A 21,474-nucleotide genomic window follows, 5' to 3' on the forward strand; every position below is an offset into this window, starting at 1 on the left:
GAATTACACTCCCTTCCAGGCTGGAAAGGAGGGCTGGGTGAATTCCTGAGCTACTCTCACCCAGTCCCACCGCAGGATGCTCAGCAGGTGAGGCCGGCGCTTCTACCGACTCCCAGCCTTGGAAATGCTGTGGTGCAGCCGTACACTTGGACTCCTTTCCCCCGTTTCCAGGTTGTCTAGAAGGGCTCTCTCCTCCCTTTCTTCTTTCTTCTCCAACAGCTCCATTTCTGAGGAGGTGAAATCAGAGACTTGGTAGTTTGCCTGGAGTTCAGACCAGTGGCTTTGGAAGTTTTCTTCTCAGCTCTTTTTATCCCTTTGCCCCCCACGTTTCTGTCTTAACAAGGGGCCAGTGCACACGCCACCACCTCTCACCCAACGCTGGAGTCTGGATCCCCAGCCCACCCCGGCCTGTGATGACATGCTCCACACTGTCTTTCAGGGAAGGAAGGAGAGAGGGTGAAGCACAGCGGAGAGCGAGTCTGAAGGGAAAAGTCAAACACACACCCCTCATTTCATACACACCACACACCCCCCACCACTGGCCTCTAAAGCAGGCACAACCCGAAACTTGTGAGTGATGGTTAAAAAATTTTGGGTTTTATTGTTTTTGCTAAACAATACTTAAAAAAAATCATTTTGAAGGCAGGGCTTGAATTATTTAATTTTGATCCATTTATTTAATTAAAAAAAAAGGAAGGGGAGAGAGATCATGGCCAAAAATAAAAAATAATAATGACCTCCCCCACCCCCACCTTTAGCCAGTCACACGGGCATCACCCATATTCCACTTGGCACCTGGGAGTCAGGTGGTGGTCCCCTCCACGCCCCACGACCACCTGAAGGTCTGGGGGCACCAGGCACCTGTGGTCGTGCTCAGTAGGTTAGTCAAAACCAGACTGGTGGGCTACTGTCTAGAGAATTGCCCAGGCTTCCTGCCCACCAGCTGAGCAGATACAAACTGTGAAAAGCTTGTAAAACCTTTAGTGGGGAGGAGCAGCACAAGAGGAGAGGCTGGCGGCCGCAGACAGACAAACTGCCATCACCCAAGCTTTTTGTTGGGCTAGCGACTCTGGAAATGGATTTTAAGAAAAGGGTTGGTGGGCTCCAGGCTCCTTATAAGAGTCACCCATGGAGGAGGAGCTGAGCTGTGCCGTGCAAAACAGTTCTTCCTGCACAGGGCACAGGAGTGGGGGGGCCGTCTCTCCGGCTGGGGGAGCGAAGAGGCGGGTCTTCTAGTACCATGAAGTAAGACAAAGGCAGAGGGGCGAGTCCTGAGGTTCTGGCCAAATGCGAGGCTGGCCCGCACAGGTGAGGACTACAAGAGTCAAGGACCCTCAAACCCCGAATCTCAATTGGAGATTCTCACAGGGAACTATGTCACATTAGGTGCCTGGCTACAGGGTGGGTGGGGAAGGCAATGCTTCTTTATTTTGGAGGGAGGAGGTGGGAGGATCGGCCATGATCTAGTAAAAAGAGACCTGCAAGAAGCAGAAAATATTTAGAGAACATTTAATATATATTTTCATATATATATTTAAAGTTAAGAAAAATAAAACTAATTCAAGCCATGCCCTGTGCAAAAAAAAAAAAAAAAAAGAGGGGGGAGAAAAAAATGCAGGTGGGGGCTAATTTTTTTCTTTTTTTTAAGTGAGACCCCTGTCTGCTGCTCTGGTCTCAACTTAAGTATCACAGTCAGCTTGTTACTTTTATTTTGGGAGAGAAGATGTAAAAGTTTCTTTCAGTCACTCAGAAGGCAAGTGTAGCCACTTATAAAAACAGAACAGGGAACAGACCCAGGACAGGAAAAGTCAAGAGTCGGCAGAGCAGAGCGGGAAGGAACGGGCATGTTCAAAAATAAAATTAACAAGGTGACTGTTCCAGAAGGGGGCTGTGAAAAGGACATGGTGGACCGAAGTCGGTTAGTCAAGTAATGATTCAACTTTTAAATTATTCTCTTGTTCTTTTGTGTTGGGTGTTTTGTTTGTTCAAGTCTAAGATTTGGAAACGCTGGCCCTTCGTTAACAAGAGCCAACAGGAACTATAGGACCCCTTCCCTCCCCCGGCCTGCTCCGCTGCAGTCGCGGCCGCCTCCCGGGCTGGGTCTCGGAAGAGTCCTCCAGGTGTGTGGACTCAGGATGACAGGGCAGCCTCCTTCTGTGGTTGCTGGGCTTGTGAACGCTGCAGTATCTTTTGGCTTTCCACGTCTCTAAAATGTTTTTCAACCTGCAAGAGATCAGGCAGGGATGAATGGGGAAAGGAGCTGAGCAAGCAAAGTCTCTGTGCCCCCCCAACAGGCCACTCCCAGGCTTCAACAGCCCCGACCTGGCTGGTCAGCCCAGGGACTCCTCAGGCCCATGGGCCCTCGCTCTCTATTGGCCTTCTCCCCCCCCCCCACCCCCACCCCCCCCGTGAGGAGTTATCTCTTGTTTCTGTCATTCTCCACAGCTTCAGCTAAGACTGAGTGGGAGGAGCTAATTCTATCAACAACAACAACAAAAATCTCTATTTTTTTTAATTAAAAAAAAAAAAAGCAGGGAGTTGATTATGACCCAAGCTCCCCTTCCCTGGTCACCCAAGTGAGCTGGCGGGCTGCGAGCTTTCCCGCCCATAATGTTGGTCTCTCAATGCTCCTCAGAGGAATAGTCGGGGGGTTAGGGGGTGGGATTTGGTTTTCGTTTAAAAATATTTGATCTCACTTTTAGAAAACCAAGCAACAATACCCTTTGGGGTCAGAGAGATGAGGATGGCAGCAGGTTTATACCACCACTGCCATCGCCAGGGCTTCCTAGAAGGCAGGCAATTTGGGTGAGGATGCAGCCTGGGAGATAGGAGCTGCTCTGGCCCAATTTCCAAAAAGACACACTGCCCAGGGTGTGGGGTCGACTGGCCACGTTGGGCACAGCGCCCCACAGCAATGCCCCCCGGCCTCCCACAGGCCCCTAGCCCTATACTTACTATTTTGCGTACATGGCTCAGTGCGCTCCCCTCTTTGCCTTTACAGTTTTCCACTTGATATGGGGGTGTAATAACAACTTCTTCCATGACTACGATGTTTTTTTCTTGCCATTTACAGTCTTTAATACTGGGAGGAGAAGAGGGTAGGTGAAACGTTACCCCTTGCAGGCGCCCCCCACACCTCCTCCTGCAGTGTGAGGAACCCCAGCGAGCTGGCCTCAAGCTCCTGGTCACCACTCGGCCAACAACTCCAGCCCAGCCCCCTCGGCACCAGAAGCAGCCATGAATTGTTTCCAGGGCACCGCTGGCTTGGAAATAGCACCGACACGGGTGCACCGCTCGCCCAAGCAGCACGCTAAAGAGGACCCGAGAATCACAGAAACTTGGGGGCCGCTTCGGAAGTCCACAGGAAACGGAGTCACAAATAAACAAGTAAGCTCAGGCCATTAGCTGCAACTGAGAGAAGAACCTAGGACCAGGTCTGGTGACCATTTTCTACCAAGGCCCAGGCAGTAAAAAAATATCAGGCTATGCCTGCCAGATGATTTCTGTCACAATTACTGACTCTGGCAACGAATGCAAAGGCAGCCAAAAAGATACCGGCCATGCCAGATTACCGACTTACATACAACCATACCACCAGCAGTTACAAACCCACCCCATCAAGACCACGATACTGAGGACTCCAGGCAAACACAATGGTTCGGAACAACAAACAGGCACTCCGCGGCCATGCGCGCCCGGACGGTAGCATTCGTGTATTAGGTTACAGATGTTTGCAGGCACCTGCAAGGGTCTCTTGATGCTTTGTTTAATTCAAAGAAAGGTATGCTGCGAGACCGACTGACACCAGATATGAACCGTCCCTCACTCTTCCAACAGATCAACAACGTAAGGCAATGCTGAGCACTGAAACTCGATTGGCATCTGGGGACAGCTGTGTGCCAGGCAGATTCCCCTGACAAGATCAGGCAGCAGACTGTAACTTGCTAACCCTGTGCTAGCTGGGAGAAGACACCCTTGGAAAGGGGAAAGATGGACTCCATCCCCCAACACTCCCAATGAAAACAGCTCCCGGAGAAGCCCAGGGCAGCCGTTGTCACCAAGACCTGGGAACACTCGGACACACCAGGGGCTCTCAGAGCTCTGATGCTGGCTGCCATCTGTGCAGCAGCCCAGGCGGTGGGGCAGACAGGCAGGGTGGGGATGGGCAAGGGTGACAAATGCCCCTGTTTCCCAGCAGCGAGGGAAGCCGGGGGGCGAGTCAAATGACTTGTGCTGTGACAAAGCGTCTTGGGGAAGTAGTCAGAAGACTGCCTCCCGCTCTCCCCGTGAGTACAATTCAAGAAGAGCAACCCAGCTTCCCCTTTTACGCCACACCGGCTTGAGGAGAAAGATGTAGCACAAAATGAGCGAAGGAGGTTGCTGTTCTCGATTACGGAGCATTAAGCACGGAAGCAGCAACCAAGAAATCTGTTGCGAAAGACTTCTTTAAGGTTTTCAACAAGCAAAGGACTAGAGGACTTGAGGACTGGACCATGTCTGGCCCAAGTCATGGGATTTCAATGGCCTTCCATGCATGCAAAAATTGAACGGTGAGTAAGATGACCAGGGAAGAACTGATACATTTGAGTTATTATGGTGTTGGAAAAATAATTTGAATATACCATGGAATGCCAGAAAAGCAAACAAATCCATGTAGGAGGATGTGCACCCAGGAAGCGCCTTAGAAGGGAGGATGGTGAGATTCTGTCCCACTTACTGTGGACATGTCGGGAGGCAGGGCCAAGCCCTGGAGGAGGACATCATGCTTGGGAAAGCACAGGGTCAGCAAAAGAGAAGCCACTCTCAAAGAGATGGGCTGACACAGTGGCTCACCAATGGACTCAAACACAGCCTGGACTGTGAGGCTGGGGCAGGGCGGGGCCGGCCAGCGCGTCTTTCCACGGTACACATGGAACCAGCTCCACGGCCCTAACGGCAGTACTAGTTCGGAAAAGTGCTTTGGAAGTATCAATTCAAAACTACAATCTATCGACACAGAAAGACCGAGAGGAAACGATCTGTCGAAGATGATGCTATTCTCTGTGGCTTGTGGCGAGCATCCAGGTCTCCGGATGCCCAAGGCAGTGTTGGCTGCCTCTCGGGAGACCTCTCAGGTATACCCCACCCCACTGCACAAGCTGGCAGCGCCACCCTGGGACAAAAGCACCCAACTCACGTCTTGTGAATGGTCTGGAAGAGCTGCTGGCCCTCTAGGGAAACACCAGCGCTGATTGCATAGGCCTGGCTCAGCTTCTCCTCCTTCTCTGTCCGTGCTTTGCTGGCAAGCTGGAGAGGGGAGAGGAAAGGCGCTTAGCAAACACTCACCTGCAGTCAGGACATGAGCCGAGAAGAGGAGGCCAAGAGAGACTGGTTTGGGCAGATTCCATTTTCAAAGAGAGCAAAAATGACATCAACAAAAAGCATGACATACCTGAACAGGAATGCTCTTCCTGGAAAAGACAGCTTCCTTCCCATGTTTACTGGGCGACTGCGTGCCCACAGGCACCAGGCAGTCACAGCGGGAAGCAGATACAGCCCTGGGGGGAGCATGAGGCGGACTAGGCACAGGTCAGAATTCATGAACAAGGGAAAGCCAGGCAGCAAGTCCTCAGGAGAAAATTAAGCAGGGCCCTGGGGTAAGAGCAAGGCAGAGGGGTGTGCACGCTATTTTCGACGGGATGGTAGCCAGACAGCGGTCAAGCACATGCTGCTGTTTAGGAGAGAACACAGGGCCATGGGTTTAGGCAAAAATCACGCTTCACAGAGTGTGAGGTTCTAAAGACTTGACCATTCCAGCACCATGATTCCTGCTCCCTTGAGAAGCCAAGAGCATCACATATACTCATCACGGATACTGATACTGTGCTGAAGGTAACCCTGTCCTGTCTCAAGAATTGACTCTTACCTCATGTCTGTCCCTTGACTGCCCTCTGGTGGAGCAATCACAAACAGACCAAAAGAGTTGGCATTCTGGGAAATGACCCCCCACAAGGACCATTTCTTTGGCCCCTCCTACACCTCAGGCCTCCACCCCACCCCACTGATGGCTCCGGATTACTGAAGTACAAATCTGACAAAACAAAACTGCTGGGAAAAGTGGAAACCAAACTCAAAACACACACAGGCTCGATAGGTGTGTTTGTTTGAAAGGGGAACAACTGATCAGAAGGCTTGCCGTCCTAGCTGGTCTGTTAGCCTGAGCAGCTGAGTACACTGGGACCACACCTACCTGCACAATTCCTTCCTACACACATGGCAGGATCCCACCTCAGCGTGCTCCGGAAGGCCCTAGCTGGGTGGAATCCTTAGCTACTGACCTCCTCTGCGTCCAGTGACAGCCTCAAGCAATAAACCAAACAGGCAGGGTCTGGGAGAGGGCAAGCAGAATGGCTCCTGTCTGTCCTGGGGAGGGAGCGCTTCCTTAAGGCTGGGTTGGAGCAGGGAGAAAGGGGCTGGGTAGACTCATCCAAGTCTCCAAGACTGTCCACTCCAAGTCGGGTGGCAGCATGGGGCGGTGTGAGCATAGGCCAGCTGGCTCTCACACAGTCACCTTGCTTCCTCAGGCAACAGAAGGCCGCACAGCCACACTGCCACGGTGTGGATAGGGAGACCCCTTTCCCATGGTCCATCCCCAGGACTTGCAGAGAGAGAGGAGATCCAGCCAGAAGCCATCCTTAGCCTGGCTGACCCTGCCTGCTGGCCCCACTCAGCTCCAGGCTGAGAGAACGAGAGAGCGAGAGAGAGACAGACAGACACACGCAGGCACGCAGAGCTGGCAGCATCCCCTGGAGCCTTGGCAATCCCAACTGCAGCAAGAAAGCCTCAGGGCCTGAAAGCAGCCGTTTCCAAGGAAAGAGGACAGGGCAGTGGCGCGGGGCGGGGACATGCAGCAGCAGCAACAAGCAAATCGTTCTCGGTCCCCAAGAAAACCGTGGTAGCACTGAGGTGCCTAGAGGGTTGCCGCAGAGGAGGAGGGTGGCACTGGGCTCTGGGGGTTGCCAAGCTCCTGCAGGGTCCTTGGGCAGGAGAAACACCCACCCCAAGACAGCCATCTACCCGAGTCCCTTTCAAAAAATGGTTAGCCCTGAAAACCAAAACCAGTCCAGAAGGTGGGGTCAGACTAGGCTGCTTCTATAAAAGCTAGTGACAAGTAGATAATCGGAAGACTAGGAACAAAACGTCCCTGCCATCTACACAGTCAGTTCAGGAAGGAGGGGGAGCTGGCTCAGGGGCTTAAGGCACCAGTGCGGAGTGATTAAGACTGGAGCTGAGCAATTAAGCTCAAGAAGAAGGAAAAGACTGGGCAAGGAGCTGCTCTTGAACTGCTGCAGGGACGGAGAGAAATGGATGCAACCCTCAGCCCCAAGTGGTCATTTCATAGGGACAATGTGAGGATCGGTGACATACTGGTTAAAGAGTAAGAACTTCAACACACACACACACACACACACACACACACACACACACACACACACACAAGTAGTTGTGCAGTTTCCTCAAAAGGCTCTGGAGAATGGACTAGCCTCATCAGTGGTAGGAACAGACCCAAATGCAAGTTCACTATGTCCCAGTTCACCCCACTATCCTCCCCACCCTACGCTCTGGGAGCTAGGCCCTCAGTCCTCTGATAAGTCAGTTTCGGGCGGAATTTTCATGGTTATCCAAAAAAACGTTTCACCCCGACTTTCAGCCACCCTCTCTTCCACAGGAGCTCCTTCTAGGCACATCCATGAGAACTCATTTGGACCTTGGGTTTCTGGGAGCTAATACAATAAGCCTCCTTTTGCGAAGCAAGTGATTATCACTCTACTCCCAGGCCGCTATTGCACAAAGCTCAATTTCCCCACACTACCGTCTTGTAGGTAAACGCATGTGTAACTACAATGGCCCAGCTGGTCTAGGGAAACAAGTCCACGGCTACGGTCAACTGTCCCTGAGAGGGACAAGGCATTGCATGAGCTTTTTTAGGCTTGGGAGGGCCGGTCATCAGGATGGTTGCTTCTTAAAATCCAGTGACTACGTCCTGTACTGAACCCATTTTCACTGTCGACCTGGCCTCTCCCCCAGTCTTGGGTCATGAAGCACTCACTGACTGGTTGGCAGCTCAAGAACTAAGACATCAACTTTAAGAATACACTGGGTTTCAGGCAAACCTCCGGAATCAGATCACTAAATACTTGTTGCTGATGTGCCTGAGATGTCACTGAATGAAGGGAGTGCCCATCTGCTTTCCCGTCATTGTGTCCGGTTCCCGGGGAAACCAGTCAGCCCACATCTACCAGCCAGCCCGCTGCCTCCTGGGCCCGTTTTGTCTATGCCCCTTGGTGTGGGCAAAGGGAAAAAAGCACACAAACTTGACGCCAAAGCTGTTCAATATTCAAAGGCTTTGAGTCCTACCTGCTGCTGGGTGAGCCCTGTGTCAGTAAAGGAATGCACACAGGAGCCACGCCTCCTCCGTGAGGGAGGGGCGAGCACTTGACTTGACAGGATGCCCAGGCAAAGGGCACACACAGATGCTGTGGGGACCCAGAGGGAACCCTCCAGCAAGTATGTCACAGGCTGTGACAGCTGGTACAAAAGGGCGGCGGGAAGCAGGGGCCAGAGAGGAAGCTGCTATGGGTGACCACTGAGTAGTCGCAGGAGCAAGTCTGTCTTCCTGCGAGCTTGGGTCTTCCAACCAGCTGCCCTGCAGGGTTAGGAAGCCCTGCAGCTGCTCAGACCTGCCGGGGACCGGGACAGTGAAGCAAGGTGGCCAAGACAACTGGCACCCAAAAGAAGTGCACTTGCTTGTGTTTCAACTGCGGGCGGGCTCTTGGAAAGCGCTCCTTCTTAGCTAACAACTGCTAGACTCTCAATTTACCTCATCCTTCTTTCTACTCCTATACAGTTACCCTTGGAAACCCACACGGGCAGTTCCACCCTGTCCTGGCGGGTCACCGTGACTCGCAATCAACTCGACGGCACAGAGTTTGATTTGTTTGGGGGGTGGGTGGGTGGGACGCAGGGTCCCTAAGGTTCTGAATTACCTAGCTGAAAGCTCTTGCCTGAAAGTTTCTAATACAATGCTATTCTTTGGCACCTCTGCGAACCGGGAGCTCAAAACAGAGCCCCCGTTAAGAGGTGTATCCTAGAATATAGAAAACCATTATCCAGAGAACCCAGACGGAGAAAGCACAGCCAGAGAGGTCTGCACTGAACACTACCACGCGAAGAGCTAACTCTGCTGACTGCGGGCTTTCTCCACCTGGGCTCCGAGCAACGCCGTCCCCGTTAAAAAGGGCCTCCTCACCGCAAACCTCCCTCCGACAGAGGCCAATCCCACTCCACGTAACACATGCTCAGTTTACCAAGCCCAGGGGTGGGTCCAGGCTTGCACCTAGTGTCCCGCTGGCCCATTAACCTCGGCACCACACGGACAACAGCCCCACCACCTACAAGAAATCCAGGCTGCTGCTGCGGAGTAGACTTTTGAATGTAAAAGAAATGAATTGGGGGGCATGGAGTGGCGGCCCAATGCCCATCTGTAGACAATTGGACATCCCTTCACAGAGGGGTCGTCACAAGGAAGAGATGAGCCAGTCGGGGGTGCAGTATAGCACCAATGAAACACAACTTTCCTCTAGTTCTTTGACACTTCCTTCCCCCCACTATCATGACTTCAATTCTACCTTACAAATCGGATTAGACCAGAGCGTGCATACTGTACAGATAAGAGCCTGCAACACAGGGAATCCAGGATAGATAAACCCCTCAGGGCCAACAATGAGAGCAGAGATACCAGGAGAATGAGGGAAGGATGGGGGGAGAAAGGGGAACTCAATCACAAGGGTCAACTATAACCCCCGCACAGGAGGACTAATGGAAAAGTGGGTGGGGCGATGTGGATGACGTACCATATGAAAATAATACTCTATAATTATCAAGGGCTCATGAGGGAGGGGGGGAGGGAAGGGGAAGAAATGGAGAGCTGAGATCAGGGGCTCAAGTGGGAAGAGAATGCTTTGAAAATGATGGCGTCATATATGTAAATGTGCTTGACACACTGGATGAACGTATGGATTGTTAAGAGATGTAAAATTCAATTTAGAATAGGCAAATATTGTCTGAATCAGTGGCCACTTTTCTCTTACAGCTTTGTGGCATTTCCAGGAGACAATACCCCAGTATGAATACAACTGCCTGCCTTTGTGTTGAAGAAGGCCTTTCCACTCCAAAGAGCAGCCGTCTCACTGAAAACCCAGGAACGTCACCTCCTTCTGTTGTTCACGGTCATTCACTAGGATGCTATAAAAAGGACCAAACTCAATGGTACCAACTTAATGCTGCCCCACAGCGCCCTAGGAGCTAGAGGAACTGCCCCTGTGAGTTTCCCAGACTGTAACACTTTACGGGAGTGAGCAGAAAGCCCTGTCTTTCTCCCTCAGGGCGACGGATGGCTTTGAACTATGGACCTTGTCATTAGCAGGCCAACACATAACCATTCAGAAAGAGCAGATGCGGCCAACTGTCAGGCAAGTGTGCCTGGCCCCGACGTTCCCCAGCTAGAGAAGGCAGTCCACTCCGTCAGGTAAGAACCTGCACTGGGGCCCTGGGTTAGAAAAAGCCCCAAATGGTATTCATTTTCCTCCGGCTCATGAGGTGGGCTACAGAAAGGAGCTCAGTTCAAACAAGGAAAAATTTTAGTTCTTCTAGGCCCTGATGTTATTTCTGTTATTCGTACCCACAGATGTTAAAGTGAAGTCACATGAAAGACTGCTCCCCCATCCCCACTTAATGTCAAGTTGATTCTGACGCGTGGTGACCCCCGTCTAGGGCAGACAGGCTAAGCAGCACTGCTCCACAGAGTTCCCAAGGCTGAAACTCTCTACAAGCAGTCTGCTTATTTTCGCCCAAGCAGCAGCTGGTGGGTGTGAACAGCCAAGCTTCAGGTTAGCAGTCTAGAACTGAACCCACTGTCACCCAAGACTAGTTGGCAGTTATACGATCTCCAGCTGGTTGTGGTTCTCTACACAACCAGAAGCACCTCCCGTCTCAGCCCTGGCCCAGGAGACCACAAAGAGATTTGGTGTCTGTCTTAGCTTCGGTGGGTCTCCAATATTCATTCCGTTTATGAAACAAGATGGTACCTTTCCCTTTCCAAGAATGACAAGACAATATGAATGTAGCGCTTGGAACTATGACGAAAAACACCATTGTCAATCCAGGGTGGCCACTGTATCATTTCCAACTCCACAGCTCCTAAGTGCTTTTCCAGTCCTGAGACCGTGAGACCAAAGGCTGCATGGAAATGCACCCACACACCTGGTGCTGGCCGGGGCGCAAACTGACTCAGACCTCAACAACCAAAGTCTAAGAGCTATGTTCAAATGAGCCTCAAACCAGCACCCCCCCACCCCCTACCTGCCTCAGCATAGCTGAGAGAGGACAGGAGATGGTGTGGGTGAAAACATGAGGCAAAGGGCAAAGAATGTATGGATGTGCTTTATATAATTGATGTATGTATATGTATGGATTGTGATAAGAGTTGTATGAGCTCCTAATAAAATGTAAAAGAAAAAAAAATATGAGGTGAACTGTAAGCCACTACATAACTATCAGCTGTCCACATGTTATGTCAACAAAGAGAAGGTGGCTTCTGGGCCATTTTCGAAAATCCATAGGATCTATTCCCTCCCTGTAGATTTTTTTTTTCTAGCAACAATTTTTTATTTGGTGGGGTGGGTAGGGGGTGGGCAGGGGATGGTGCGCACAAGGAAAGTACATTTTCTAGTTTGGGCCTATGTTCTAACTCTTTGCAGTAGAATCAAAACGTCATGAATCCTTCTTGGTGGCACCCACACTGTGACCTTCTATTTGTGGATAAAGATTCATTCACAAATGAGCTGTGCAAACGTAATCATTGGCTTCCGCTTCCAGCTTTCCTCTGCCAAAGCTCAACAGCATGGCACCTCCATCCCCGAGAGCTTCAAAATGTTCACAGGGCAGGAGGTTGGAGACAGCAGCCTCTTCCCGCACTAGGACCCCTGGCTGGGCCCACTGGCTGGGGGAACCACAGTCTCTTGAGAGGCACTGCAGGGCAGGACAGGGCCAGAGGGCCAGGGAGCAGGCAGCTTGAAGCCAGCCATATGAACCAACCAAGTTCCCTCCTCCCTGCTAGCTTCCCTAAGAGCTGCTGGAGAGAATGCCTTCTAAAATGTAACCCGAAGAATAAGCCAGAAAGTATCTGTAACTTATCTGCCAAGACTAGAGGCCCCAACTGTCAAGTAAAAGAGTTGTATTCTAGTCAGCAAGAGTGAACGAGTCATGAGCGGTTTTTCTTGAAGTTTGAAAGAGAGCAGAGGCAGCAGGGAAGACTGGAAAAGCCCCTTCTCCTCCTTCAAAAATGGGGTACCTGCTCAGGGTCCTGCCTGTCCCTGGCTACCAGCATGAGGTCCTTCCTTCCTGAAGGTGCCTACCGGAGTTCACTCCCATGCGAACCACCAACACCTTGGCAACACACCCTAACCAAGTGAGCCAAATACAGTGTAGCTCTAGGAGCCAGAAAAACGACACGAGACTCTTCCTTGAGCTGGCCGGGTCCACAGTCCTTTGCTGGGAGTCTCCACTGCGGGAAGCACAGGCAACAGGCAGCTCAGCCCTGGGGCTGCGCAGACAGCGTTCACTTACCGCGCCACCGATAATATTCCCACCTGATAATACTGCACCAAGTCAGCTGTGACCACTGGCACAGTGTTCATAACATCTTTCACGTGTAAGACACTACATATTGATAGTCTTCAATACAATTTCGATATTCCCAAATTTGGGGCTGGCAAGTGCCCATTTCTGAAAGAATGTGAGATCTACTGCAGGGAGAGTGGACTCAGTAGAAACATCACAGTGCCTGCTACTTTCCTTTGTCACACCTTCGCACCCCCCCCACCCCCCAATCCAAGGAGCACTGGCGGGCCGCATCGCTAATGCGGAAGAAGAGAGCCCCAATAGGTTAACCCTCCCTGACTGGGCACAATTCGCCTGAGAACCCAGAGACAGATACTAACATTATCCTCATTTTTCACAGTTGAGGAAGCCGAGGCTCAGGAAGGTTAAGGAGGAGGCCTTGGTAACACAGTCGTTAAGTGTTAGGCTGGTAACCACAAGGCCAGCAGTTTGAACCCACCAGCCGCTCCAGGACAGAAAGATGAGGGTTTCTCCTCCTGTTAAGATTTACAACCTCAACTTCCAAAGAGGCAGCTCCACTCCGGCCTGCAGGCTCAGTGTGAGTTGGAATCAACTGGATGGCAGTGAATCTGGTCTTGGCTTTAAGGTTAACAACAAATGAAAGCACTAATTAATCTGTTTATAACAGCAAATGTATCACACAACAGAGATATTTACTTCCTTAGACACATCATAGACATCTGAATACTCATTTTTATTTGCCAAACTACTCTGTAAACTCTTGGGCCTAAGCAAACAGAAGTGGAAGGAAAAAAAAAATCTGTGAAAAGACCTAAGTTCAAAGCCCAGCTTTTGTGACTAGTCCCATGACCCTAAGTTACGAGCACAGGGTCCCAACCTTACGGCATTTGGCCCACCATGCCCTTCGCAGGGGAAGAAATTATTCAGCGCTCGCTGGCAATTAACAACTTTTACACTACAGCCCCTAACCCAAGATACAGCAGACATCTGCTTCTGCAATCCCCAGGATCAGTCGAGAGCCCCCAGGGAGAAGTGTGTCCCCGGTTTGGGTAACACTATGCTAGAGCCTCAGTTTACTCCTCTGTAAGAACTGTTGTGGGTAATTTTTAAAAGATAATTCCAAATGCCTATTTATAAGGGGAAAAACGACCTAGGGTTACACAGCCCATTATTGTAAGTAATGTCAGTAAGTTTTAGAGCAATAAAAAGCTGAATCGGCAAAAGTTGTATGGGAAGTTTTTAAATGACAACAACTTTTAAAGCAACCATTTCTGAGACGGCTTATGTCTAACCAAACACCCTCGTGGTATTTGGCTCCTTGGTTTGGGGGCTCAGGGTCATGGTTTCATGGGACACCCCAGCAAACTAGCCTGCATTTTGATCAATGATTTTATAGACGAACCCTGGGTGAAAGGGGAGAAATGGAGAGCAGACATTCAAATTCTGGCTGCTTCAGCCTTTCCTTGAGCCATGGTGGCTGGATGAGCTCCTGAAACTATCGTTCTAAGATCATCTTTAACCCTTTAACCAAAAATATCCCCTGAAGTTTTCTTTAAACCAAACAGAATTTAGCTTCACTAGTAGAGAATGTACGGAGCGGAGCCTAGGTGGCATTGTGGGTTACATGCTAAGCTGCAACCACAAGGTCAGCCATTCGAACCCACCAGCTTGTTCCATGGGAGAAAGATGAGGCTTTCTGCTCCCAAGATTTACAGCCTCAGAAGCCAAATGAGGTAATTCACCCTGTCCTAAGGGGTCACTAAGAGTCAGAACTGACTCGATGGCAGCGAGTGAGTGAAAAATGTCTATTCTGAGCACTGTGTTCTTTTAAGTTACACGAGATCAAGCAAATCCTAACATTAGATTAGTGAGTTCACGTTCACGGGGCAGGAACAACTCAGAAACAGAGTGGTCGTCTAACTCAAGGAATACAGTCGCGTCATGACCTTGTCATGTGGAAATGTGAATTGGTGTATGTTCTGTTGTATTCTTTTTCCTCCCTAAATCATTTTATTGGGGGTTCTTACAGCCCTTATAATATCCCACACATCAACTGTATCAAGCATATTTATATATATTTATATATATACATCCTTTCCTAAACAGTTACTTTCTATTTGAGCCCTTGGTATCAGCTCCTTTTTCCCCCCTCCCCACCACAATCTATTGTATTCTTAACAAAAAATAAAAGCTGAAAAAAAGCCCGTTGTGGGGATTACATGGCTAGTTCAAGGCATACCATGTACAAATATCAGTTCCCCTAAAGACTAGGCATACATCCTGGAACAAGCCACGGAATCTGACAAGTCCTGTCCAGAGCACAGGGGAGGGGCCATAAAATTGAAACGAGATGCTGTCAAATCTCTTGGTAAACCCTAAAACTCTGGCAAAATCCAAGGTGCAGTTCCCAGCCCAGCTCACCCAAGGCCTTAAACAAAAGAATTTTCAGTGCCTGTTTGATACACGAAAGACCTTGTTAGTGCTGACAGGGCTCACCTCATCTGGGCGCACAGCAGCCCAGAGAACAGGGTGCCAAGTTCATTCAAGAAACCACCTCCTTCACCAGCCTGGGAGGCACTCAGGGCTCTAGGCCTCAGAGACGGAGTAAACAAAGAAGAAAAAGCAGTGAGTAAATAACCCGAGTGTCACTCCTGACTGGCTTGGGTAGGTTTTTAAGGAACCCCAGCGGCACTGTTTCGGGAGAAAGGCGGGGCTTTCTGCACCAGTGCAGCCACAGTGGTGGAAACCCACAGGGGCAGTTCTACCCTGTCCTACAGAGTTCGGCATGAGTCACAAGTGACTCAGTGGCAGTGAGTTGAGAGTTTGAGTGGTATTGTGGGTTTAGCGCTGGCCTGATAACCACAATGTCAGTGGTTCAAACCCACCAGCTTCAATGGAGGAGAAAAATGAGGCTGTCTGCTCCTGCTCCCATAAAGCGACAGTTTCAGAATCCACCAGTCACTGATGCCGAATTAACTTAATAGCAGGGAGGTGGATTGGGTTTGATATGTTTTCAGACTTTTACTTGAGTGTTTCTACATCGTGGCCTGGAAATCCAGAATACTGGCACAGGACACAGTATGACCCCCAGCCAATATTCAAAACTTCCCCCTTCTCCAGCCCCATGTACCTGCTTCCAAACCCACCGCCACTGATTGACTGCGACTCACAGCCACCTCAGAGGACAGTTTCCAAGGCAGCAAGTCTTTATTGAAAGTAAACGACCGTACCGCATCTTTCTTTTTGCTGAGAGGCCAACTTTTGGTAAGCAGTGCCGTGCGCAGTGCTTACCACTGTGCCACCCAGGTTCCTTTGCCCTTCCCCACCTTTTTTCCTCACCACTGGAGACAGGTGTGACTTGTAAGTCTGCAACGAGCTAACTCTCTACAGCAAGCCGACTCTTCTCCAAGGACTTCCTGGTTCACACTTTCTCTAGTTGGGCTGGCTAAGTCTTTCCTTTCAAAGGCCCTCCTTTCCATGTCCTGCTGGGTCAGAGCAGACAAACACCCAGTTTGTACGCACAGAGCACTTCTCGGGTCAGCAAGGGGACAACGTGGGGTGACGGTACCTCCCACTGGAAGTAAGCACTGAGGCCTGGGCTGCAACAGCTTCCTTGCAGGGTGGCTTGGGGGTCCACACCATCCTCCATCCTGACCTCCCCAAGTCCACACATTAACTGAGATGCAGTTGTCCCGTCTCAAGCACCATGTAAACAGCCACTCAGATGAGCTGTCCCGACAGCCTAGTGAGCTCTTGAATCTAACTGAATCAGAGACTCGAAAAGCATCCTAAAGGGTTGGTTTCCAGGGAAAACCAATATAGCTTATTCTTCAAGGGGAAGAATGAATACATGGAATCCAAAGATAACCCTCCAACCTAATTTTAGTTTCTCATTTCTGCCTCCTCTTCCCAGCAGAGCTTTTTCAAGAACTGGCAAGCAGACCACACAGTTAAGAAAGTTAGGATGCCGGCACTCCCATCCAGTGTGTTCCTGTTGCTTTCTTATAGGAGTGGGTAAACAATTAGTGAACCATGCAAGCAAACAACTAAAACCAGCAAAAGTCAAAATCTGAAGGCAAAGATTAACCACAACTAAACAACTTCAGGGCTACTTATCTTCCAGGTCCATGAGTTATAGAAGGAAATTGCTTCCTACCTCCTCCTTAGCAGTCCCACCCGCACCACTCCAACTGCTCCAAATATCCCTGACAGACAGGCATTGGTTGATCACAAGAGCAGAAAGATCCTCTACCTTTCAGAAAAGGGTCCCTCTGTCAAGCCCCGCTATTTAGCAACCGGCTTCTCATACCTTACAAACACGAAAGAAACACCTAGTGCCTACTTCCTCCTTCACACCCTAGGAGTCCACCTAGTCCCCTCTAGCAGAAGACCATCCAAAGGCCACCGACAGTCTAGTAGGAAGTAGCTAACCATAACCAGGATTTGGGAAACCTATAGGCTTCTAAGAACAGGACATGTTATCAGCAACTACAGTGTTCAATGTGAAACCCAAGACACTTCGAAATCTGTCCCCGAGCATCATTCAAGAACGAGCAAGATGGGAGTTCCAGATTTGAGGTGGCACAGCCTTCTACAGCCTGCTGGCCTCGGGTACCCGCCATCACTTCAGCTCACTTCATGTTCCCTTGCTTTCCTGACTTGTAGTGAACACACCACACTCCCAAGAGAGGCAAGAGAATATACTTTATCACAAGACTCCCCCCAGGGAAAAACTGCCACCACATAATGCAAGAGTCTTGGAAAACAGCAGCTGCTACTAAAATCAAAAAGCACAACTTACTCCACACCCATTAAGCACAGGACGCCACATCGGCAGCAGAGAAAAACAGGCACTGGCTCCATCCTAATACAATAAAGTCTGGTGGACGGACGCTACACAAGAAGAAACAGAGACTTATGTAAAAGGCTATACTAAAGTGAAAGTGATCTGAGGTTCCACTCACCTGGATCAACCCTGCCATCCCAACCCCCCAAAAAGTACACTTTACTCTCCACGCTGCCTCAGCACGCCCAATGAGCACCTGAGTGCTGTCAGAGGTGGGGTGAGGGCAGTTACTTCCGCCTGGGTCATCAAGGAAGGCTTCTGGGAAGAGCTGGCATTGAAGGAGAGTCCTGGTGGAAAAGGTACTGTCAAGCTGAAAGGGAGAGTTGGCCCACAGGTTGGGGGACGGTGGGTGAGGGGAGCATTCTTATTACTGATTGCCATGAACTTTGGCTAATGGAGCTGAAGAATAAAAAGAAGTGATTTGGTGTTTCCTGAGATCCATTTGTCCGCCTAATATTACAATGCCGCCAAGACTTAAATTTTGTCAGGCATCAGAATTCAGACATAAAGACTGGAGTGAAGTTATAGGAAAGTGGTTTTCGAACTTCAGCAGGTCCCTAGTCCCTCTGGGAGTCCAAAAGGATCCAGGCTCCTCACACCCAGGTAGTGTAGACACATGTGCACACACATGCTTCTCCAAGTTTCACTTCACATGGGACTTCCCACCCCACCCAGCGCCAGGAGGTTGAAGGAATAAAAGGGGGGGGGGGGGTTTCTCTATCACATATGACAAAAACAAGCTCACAATCCCACTTGAATATTAAATTTTTCTAAACTATGCTGATGTTATCCATAAAACACAAAACTAAGCTGATATGTATTTCTTTGTAAGTATCAGAACAAGCACATGTAAATCAACAACAACAAAACCCAGGCAGGGGATTAGTGTGGGTATCATCAAGAGTTTCGGGGACTGCAGCTCCCCACTATTTCGGTTAGCCAAGGCTGCCATGTCCTTACCTTACTAACATTGAGTGAAGCTAGAGGAGGAGGGGGTTCTGTTCGGTCATTAATTATTTCCACTTCTGAAACATACTGTAAGTTTATGAGCAAGATGTCTGCATGGTTGGGCTTTCCACTTGAAGAAGGACATTCTGGTGAGAAAACAAAGTTAAGGAACACAGACATGCAGCCGCCCTGACAAACCCTGCAGGGCCACGAAAAACCTAATTCACCCAAAGTCCAACCCCACTGCCGAGGCAGTAAATCTTTCCCGGAGCAGTATCCCAATTTGTTCCCAGGAATGAGCAGGTGGGCTTGAATCACCAAGGTGGCTGCTGTTAGCTGTCCAGCACTGTGACACAGTTCCTGTAAAAGGTGGGGTGGCTATGAGCAAGGAGGGTACTCACTCAGAATCTCTGCTTCTCACCTCCTTCCCCCTCAAATCCCTAACCAGAGATGTGGAACTTTTCAAAGCCAAGCACAAGCACAAGGGCCTCTGTCACCTTCTCTATTTTACATGTTAGGACCATGCCATGTCAATGCCTCTCGTCTCCTGTGGGTTTGGACTCTCTGAACTACAGGGCTGGATGGCAGTCAGGATTCTCTGTTCTGTTCTTGGTGTCATACCTCAGAACGATCTGATTGAGATTTCCCAGGTCAGAGGCAAAACGGACAGCACTGAAAAGGAAACTCACCTAGCTAGTTCCTCCAGTCACCCATTCATTCATTCATTCACTCACTCACTCACTCACTCACTCACTCACTCACTCACTCACTCACTCACTCACTCACTCACTCACTCACGGGCCTACAGTATGTCAATGAAAAGGAAATGAGGCTTTCTGTCTCAGCCACTAGAAGGAGGCTTATTAGATCCAGGTAGGCCCTCTTGTGTTTTTAAGAAAATAGCAACTCTCCTGTGCAGTAATTAGCTATTTCAGGCGGCTGTCCTAGAAATCTCCAACTAGTGGCTAAAGGAATTGAAATACTTGCCACTCAAAGGCAGCAGAATCAATAGGCAACTTCATTCTGAAAGAGGCCATAAAGGATTAAAGGCTTAGCTCCCCCTCCCACATACCCAAATAAACCCATCTGTAGCTCAAAGAGGGAAAGGTGGCATATTTATTCCAAGCAGGAAGTGTTTTGTTCCCAAGATTGAGTCTCCCGGAGTAACTCAGACATCACTTCTCCCCCCGACTCAGCCACCTTCGAACAGGGGAGGCCTCTGAGGACAGGAGAGAGGTCCATGCGCTGGACTGAGCCAGAGAAGAACTTCGTTCCGCCTGGGACCCACACAGCCCTTACTTGAGCCCCTGGGAAACGTGGCAAGCCCTCCCTGACACGGTTCCCGAGGCACACGGTCACAACCAATTTCCAAAGGGCCCGGGAGGACTAAAAGTCAGCACCCCACCCCAACGGCACCTCGCCGGCACCCGCATCGGGAAGGGAAGCGTCCGTCCCCAATTCGGACACAGACTCGGCCCTGCACTCCTCCCGCAAACGACCTAGGCCCATTTGGTCACCTCCTCTCCGCCCCTTGCTCGGAGACAGTCCCGGGTCCCACACGCAGGGGCAGACCCTGGCCCGACTCACACCCTTCCTTAGCCTACACACCCCCTCGCCGCCACTCGATCTTACCCGCCCCCCTTCTATCCGGGCTCCGATCCCCCTGCCCCCTCCCCGATCCCGGTGTCCCCCCCGCCCCTCACAGCGTTCACCTCCAAAAGCCATCCGCGCGCCAAGCCCCTCTCCCTCCGGCGGGCGGCGACCCTCCTCCGGGGCCCCGCTCCCGCAAGGATTGAGAGACAGGTTGCCCAGAGCGGACCGAGGGGCCCGCGGGAGGGGGAGGGGAGCGCCGGGCCGTGCGCATGCGCCCGGGGCGCCGCGGTAGCCGGTCGCCCCTAGGCCCGGCGAGGGCCCCAGCCGCCGCCGCGGTCCCCCAGCCCCCACCCCCGCCCAGACACGCCGGCGCGGCCTCGGGCTCCACGCAGGAAAGGATACTTAGAGCCAGCATCTTGGACTGGTAATCGAAGGCCACCACCTCGCCCTGCAGCCGCTGCTCCTGGCAAGTCCGGCACGACACCTGGCTCCCAACGCTGAAGTACTCGCCCGGAGGAGCCGCCATCTTGCGAGAGCAGCCGCGGCCGGCGGCGGCGGCGGCAGCAGCGGGCGAAAGCCGGGCCCCCAGTGAGCGCCGCGACGCGACGCGACGCGACGCGACGCACGGGGCGTGCTGATGTCACGCGTCTGGGCGTGGCCTGGCGCTGGGTGGGGCGGGAGCCTAGGTGGAAGAGGAAATCGAGGGGAGAGCCCGGGGATGCCTCCGCCGCGGCGCCCGCTTTGGCGAGGGCTCGTCGGGCCCGAGAAAGACAAGATGCCCCACGTGGAACAGAGCAAGCGGGAGACCGGCAGGCTCCGTGACGTGCTCGCGACGAGAGGCTAATGAGCGGCCTCTGGAAGGTGTTCAATCCCTCATTGACATGTGGGGAATTCCTGGGCCGCCGCGGATTTGAGGAAACTCGCTCAAGATACTTACACCGATGTGCAAAAATGGTTGTGGAAAGAAAATTGACTATAGCTTTTGATACACGGGAATCGGATCCCAGGTCGGCCACGTATCACTTACTGATGTGACCGACCTTGGGAGCTGACAAAATCCTGATCAGGCCGTTTCTTCATTTGCACCCATTTTTTTTTTATCACCAATTGAGCATCCAACAACCCTTTGAGGTGGGAACGAAGATATTTTACAGATAAAGAAACCAAGTCGTTGGCTGAACTTGTTCAAGGTCGTACTGGCCGCTGGCTTCCAAAGAGGTGACAGTCCCTGCTGTAATAAATTAGATCATTGCTACCTCACAGAATACTTACAAGGTTTCAGTGAGATATGAAAACCTGACTCACAGCAATTCTATAAAACGGAGTAAAACTGCCCCGTGGGCTTCCCCGAGTCTGCAAATCTTTAGGAGAACCAAAAGTCTCATCTTTTACATAACCCCCCAGCA

At 51.0% G+C, this 21,474-nt stretch overlaps 1 protein-coding gene across 2 annotated transcripts; it reads right to left on the reverse strand.

Annotated features, from left to right (window-relative positions):
• Positions 1–575: 575 nt before the first annotated feature.
• On the reverse strand, positions 576–20,664 carry LSM12 (LSM12 homolog). 2 transcript variants are annotated; one of them, XM_075561925.1, is made up of 5 exons: positions 20,471–20,664; positions 18,488–18,621; positions 5,177–5,286; positions 2,956–3,082; positions 576–2,223 (listed from the first exon to the last, which is right to left on the reverse strand). In XM_075561925.1, exons 1-5 carry the CDS (start codon positions 20,592–20,594, stop codon positions 2,131–2,133), a joined length of 588 nt encoding a protein of 195 aa, XP_075418040.1. In that variant the 5' UTR covers positions 20,595–20,664; the 3' UTR covers positions 576–2,130. The 2 variants fall into 2 exon arrangements, with proteins under 2 accessions (XP_075418040.1, XP_075418041.1); XM_075561926.1 differs by lacking the exon at positions 20,471–20,664 and adding an exon at positions 20,188–20,215.
• Positions 20,665–21,474: the final 810 nt, after the last annotated feature.

This window comes from Tenrec ecaudatus, chromosome 10 (genome assembly GCF_050624435.1).
Source record: "Tenrec ecaudatus isolate mTenEca1 chromosome 10, mTenEca1.hap1, whole genome shotgun sequence".
Taxonomy (NCBI): Eukaryota; Metazoa; Chordata; class Mammalia; order Afrosoricida; family Tenrecidae; genus Tenrec; species Tenrec ecaudatus.

Excerpts from the sequence above, each read along its gene's own strand:
- LSM12 (XM_075561925.1), bottom strand. The coding sequence starts at position 20,594 with ATGGCGGCTCCTCCGGGCGAGTACTTCAGCGTTGGGAGCCAGGTGTCG. Across the intron at positions 3,083-5,176 it reads TTCCAGACCATTCACAAGAC|TATTAAAGACTGTAAATGGC; the intron begins GTGAGTTGGGTG and ends TTCTCCTCCCAG. Across the intron at positions 2,224-2,955 it reads TGAGCCATGTACGCAAAATA|GTTGAAAAACATTTTAGAGA; the intron begins GTAAGTATAGGG and ends GATCTCTTGCAG.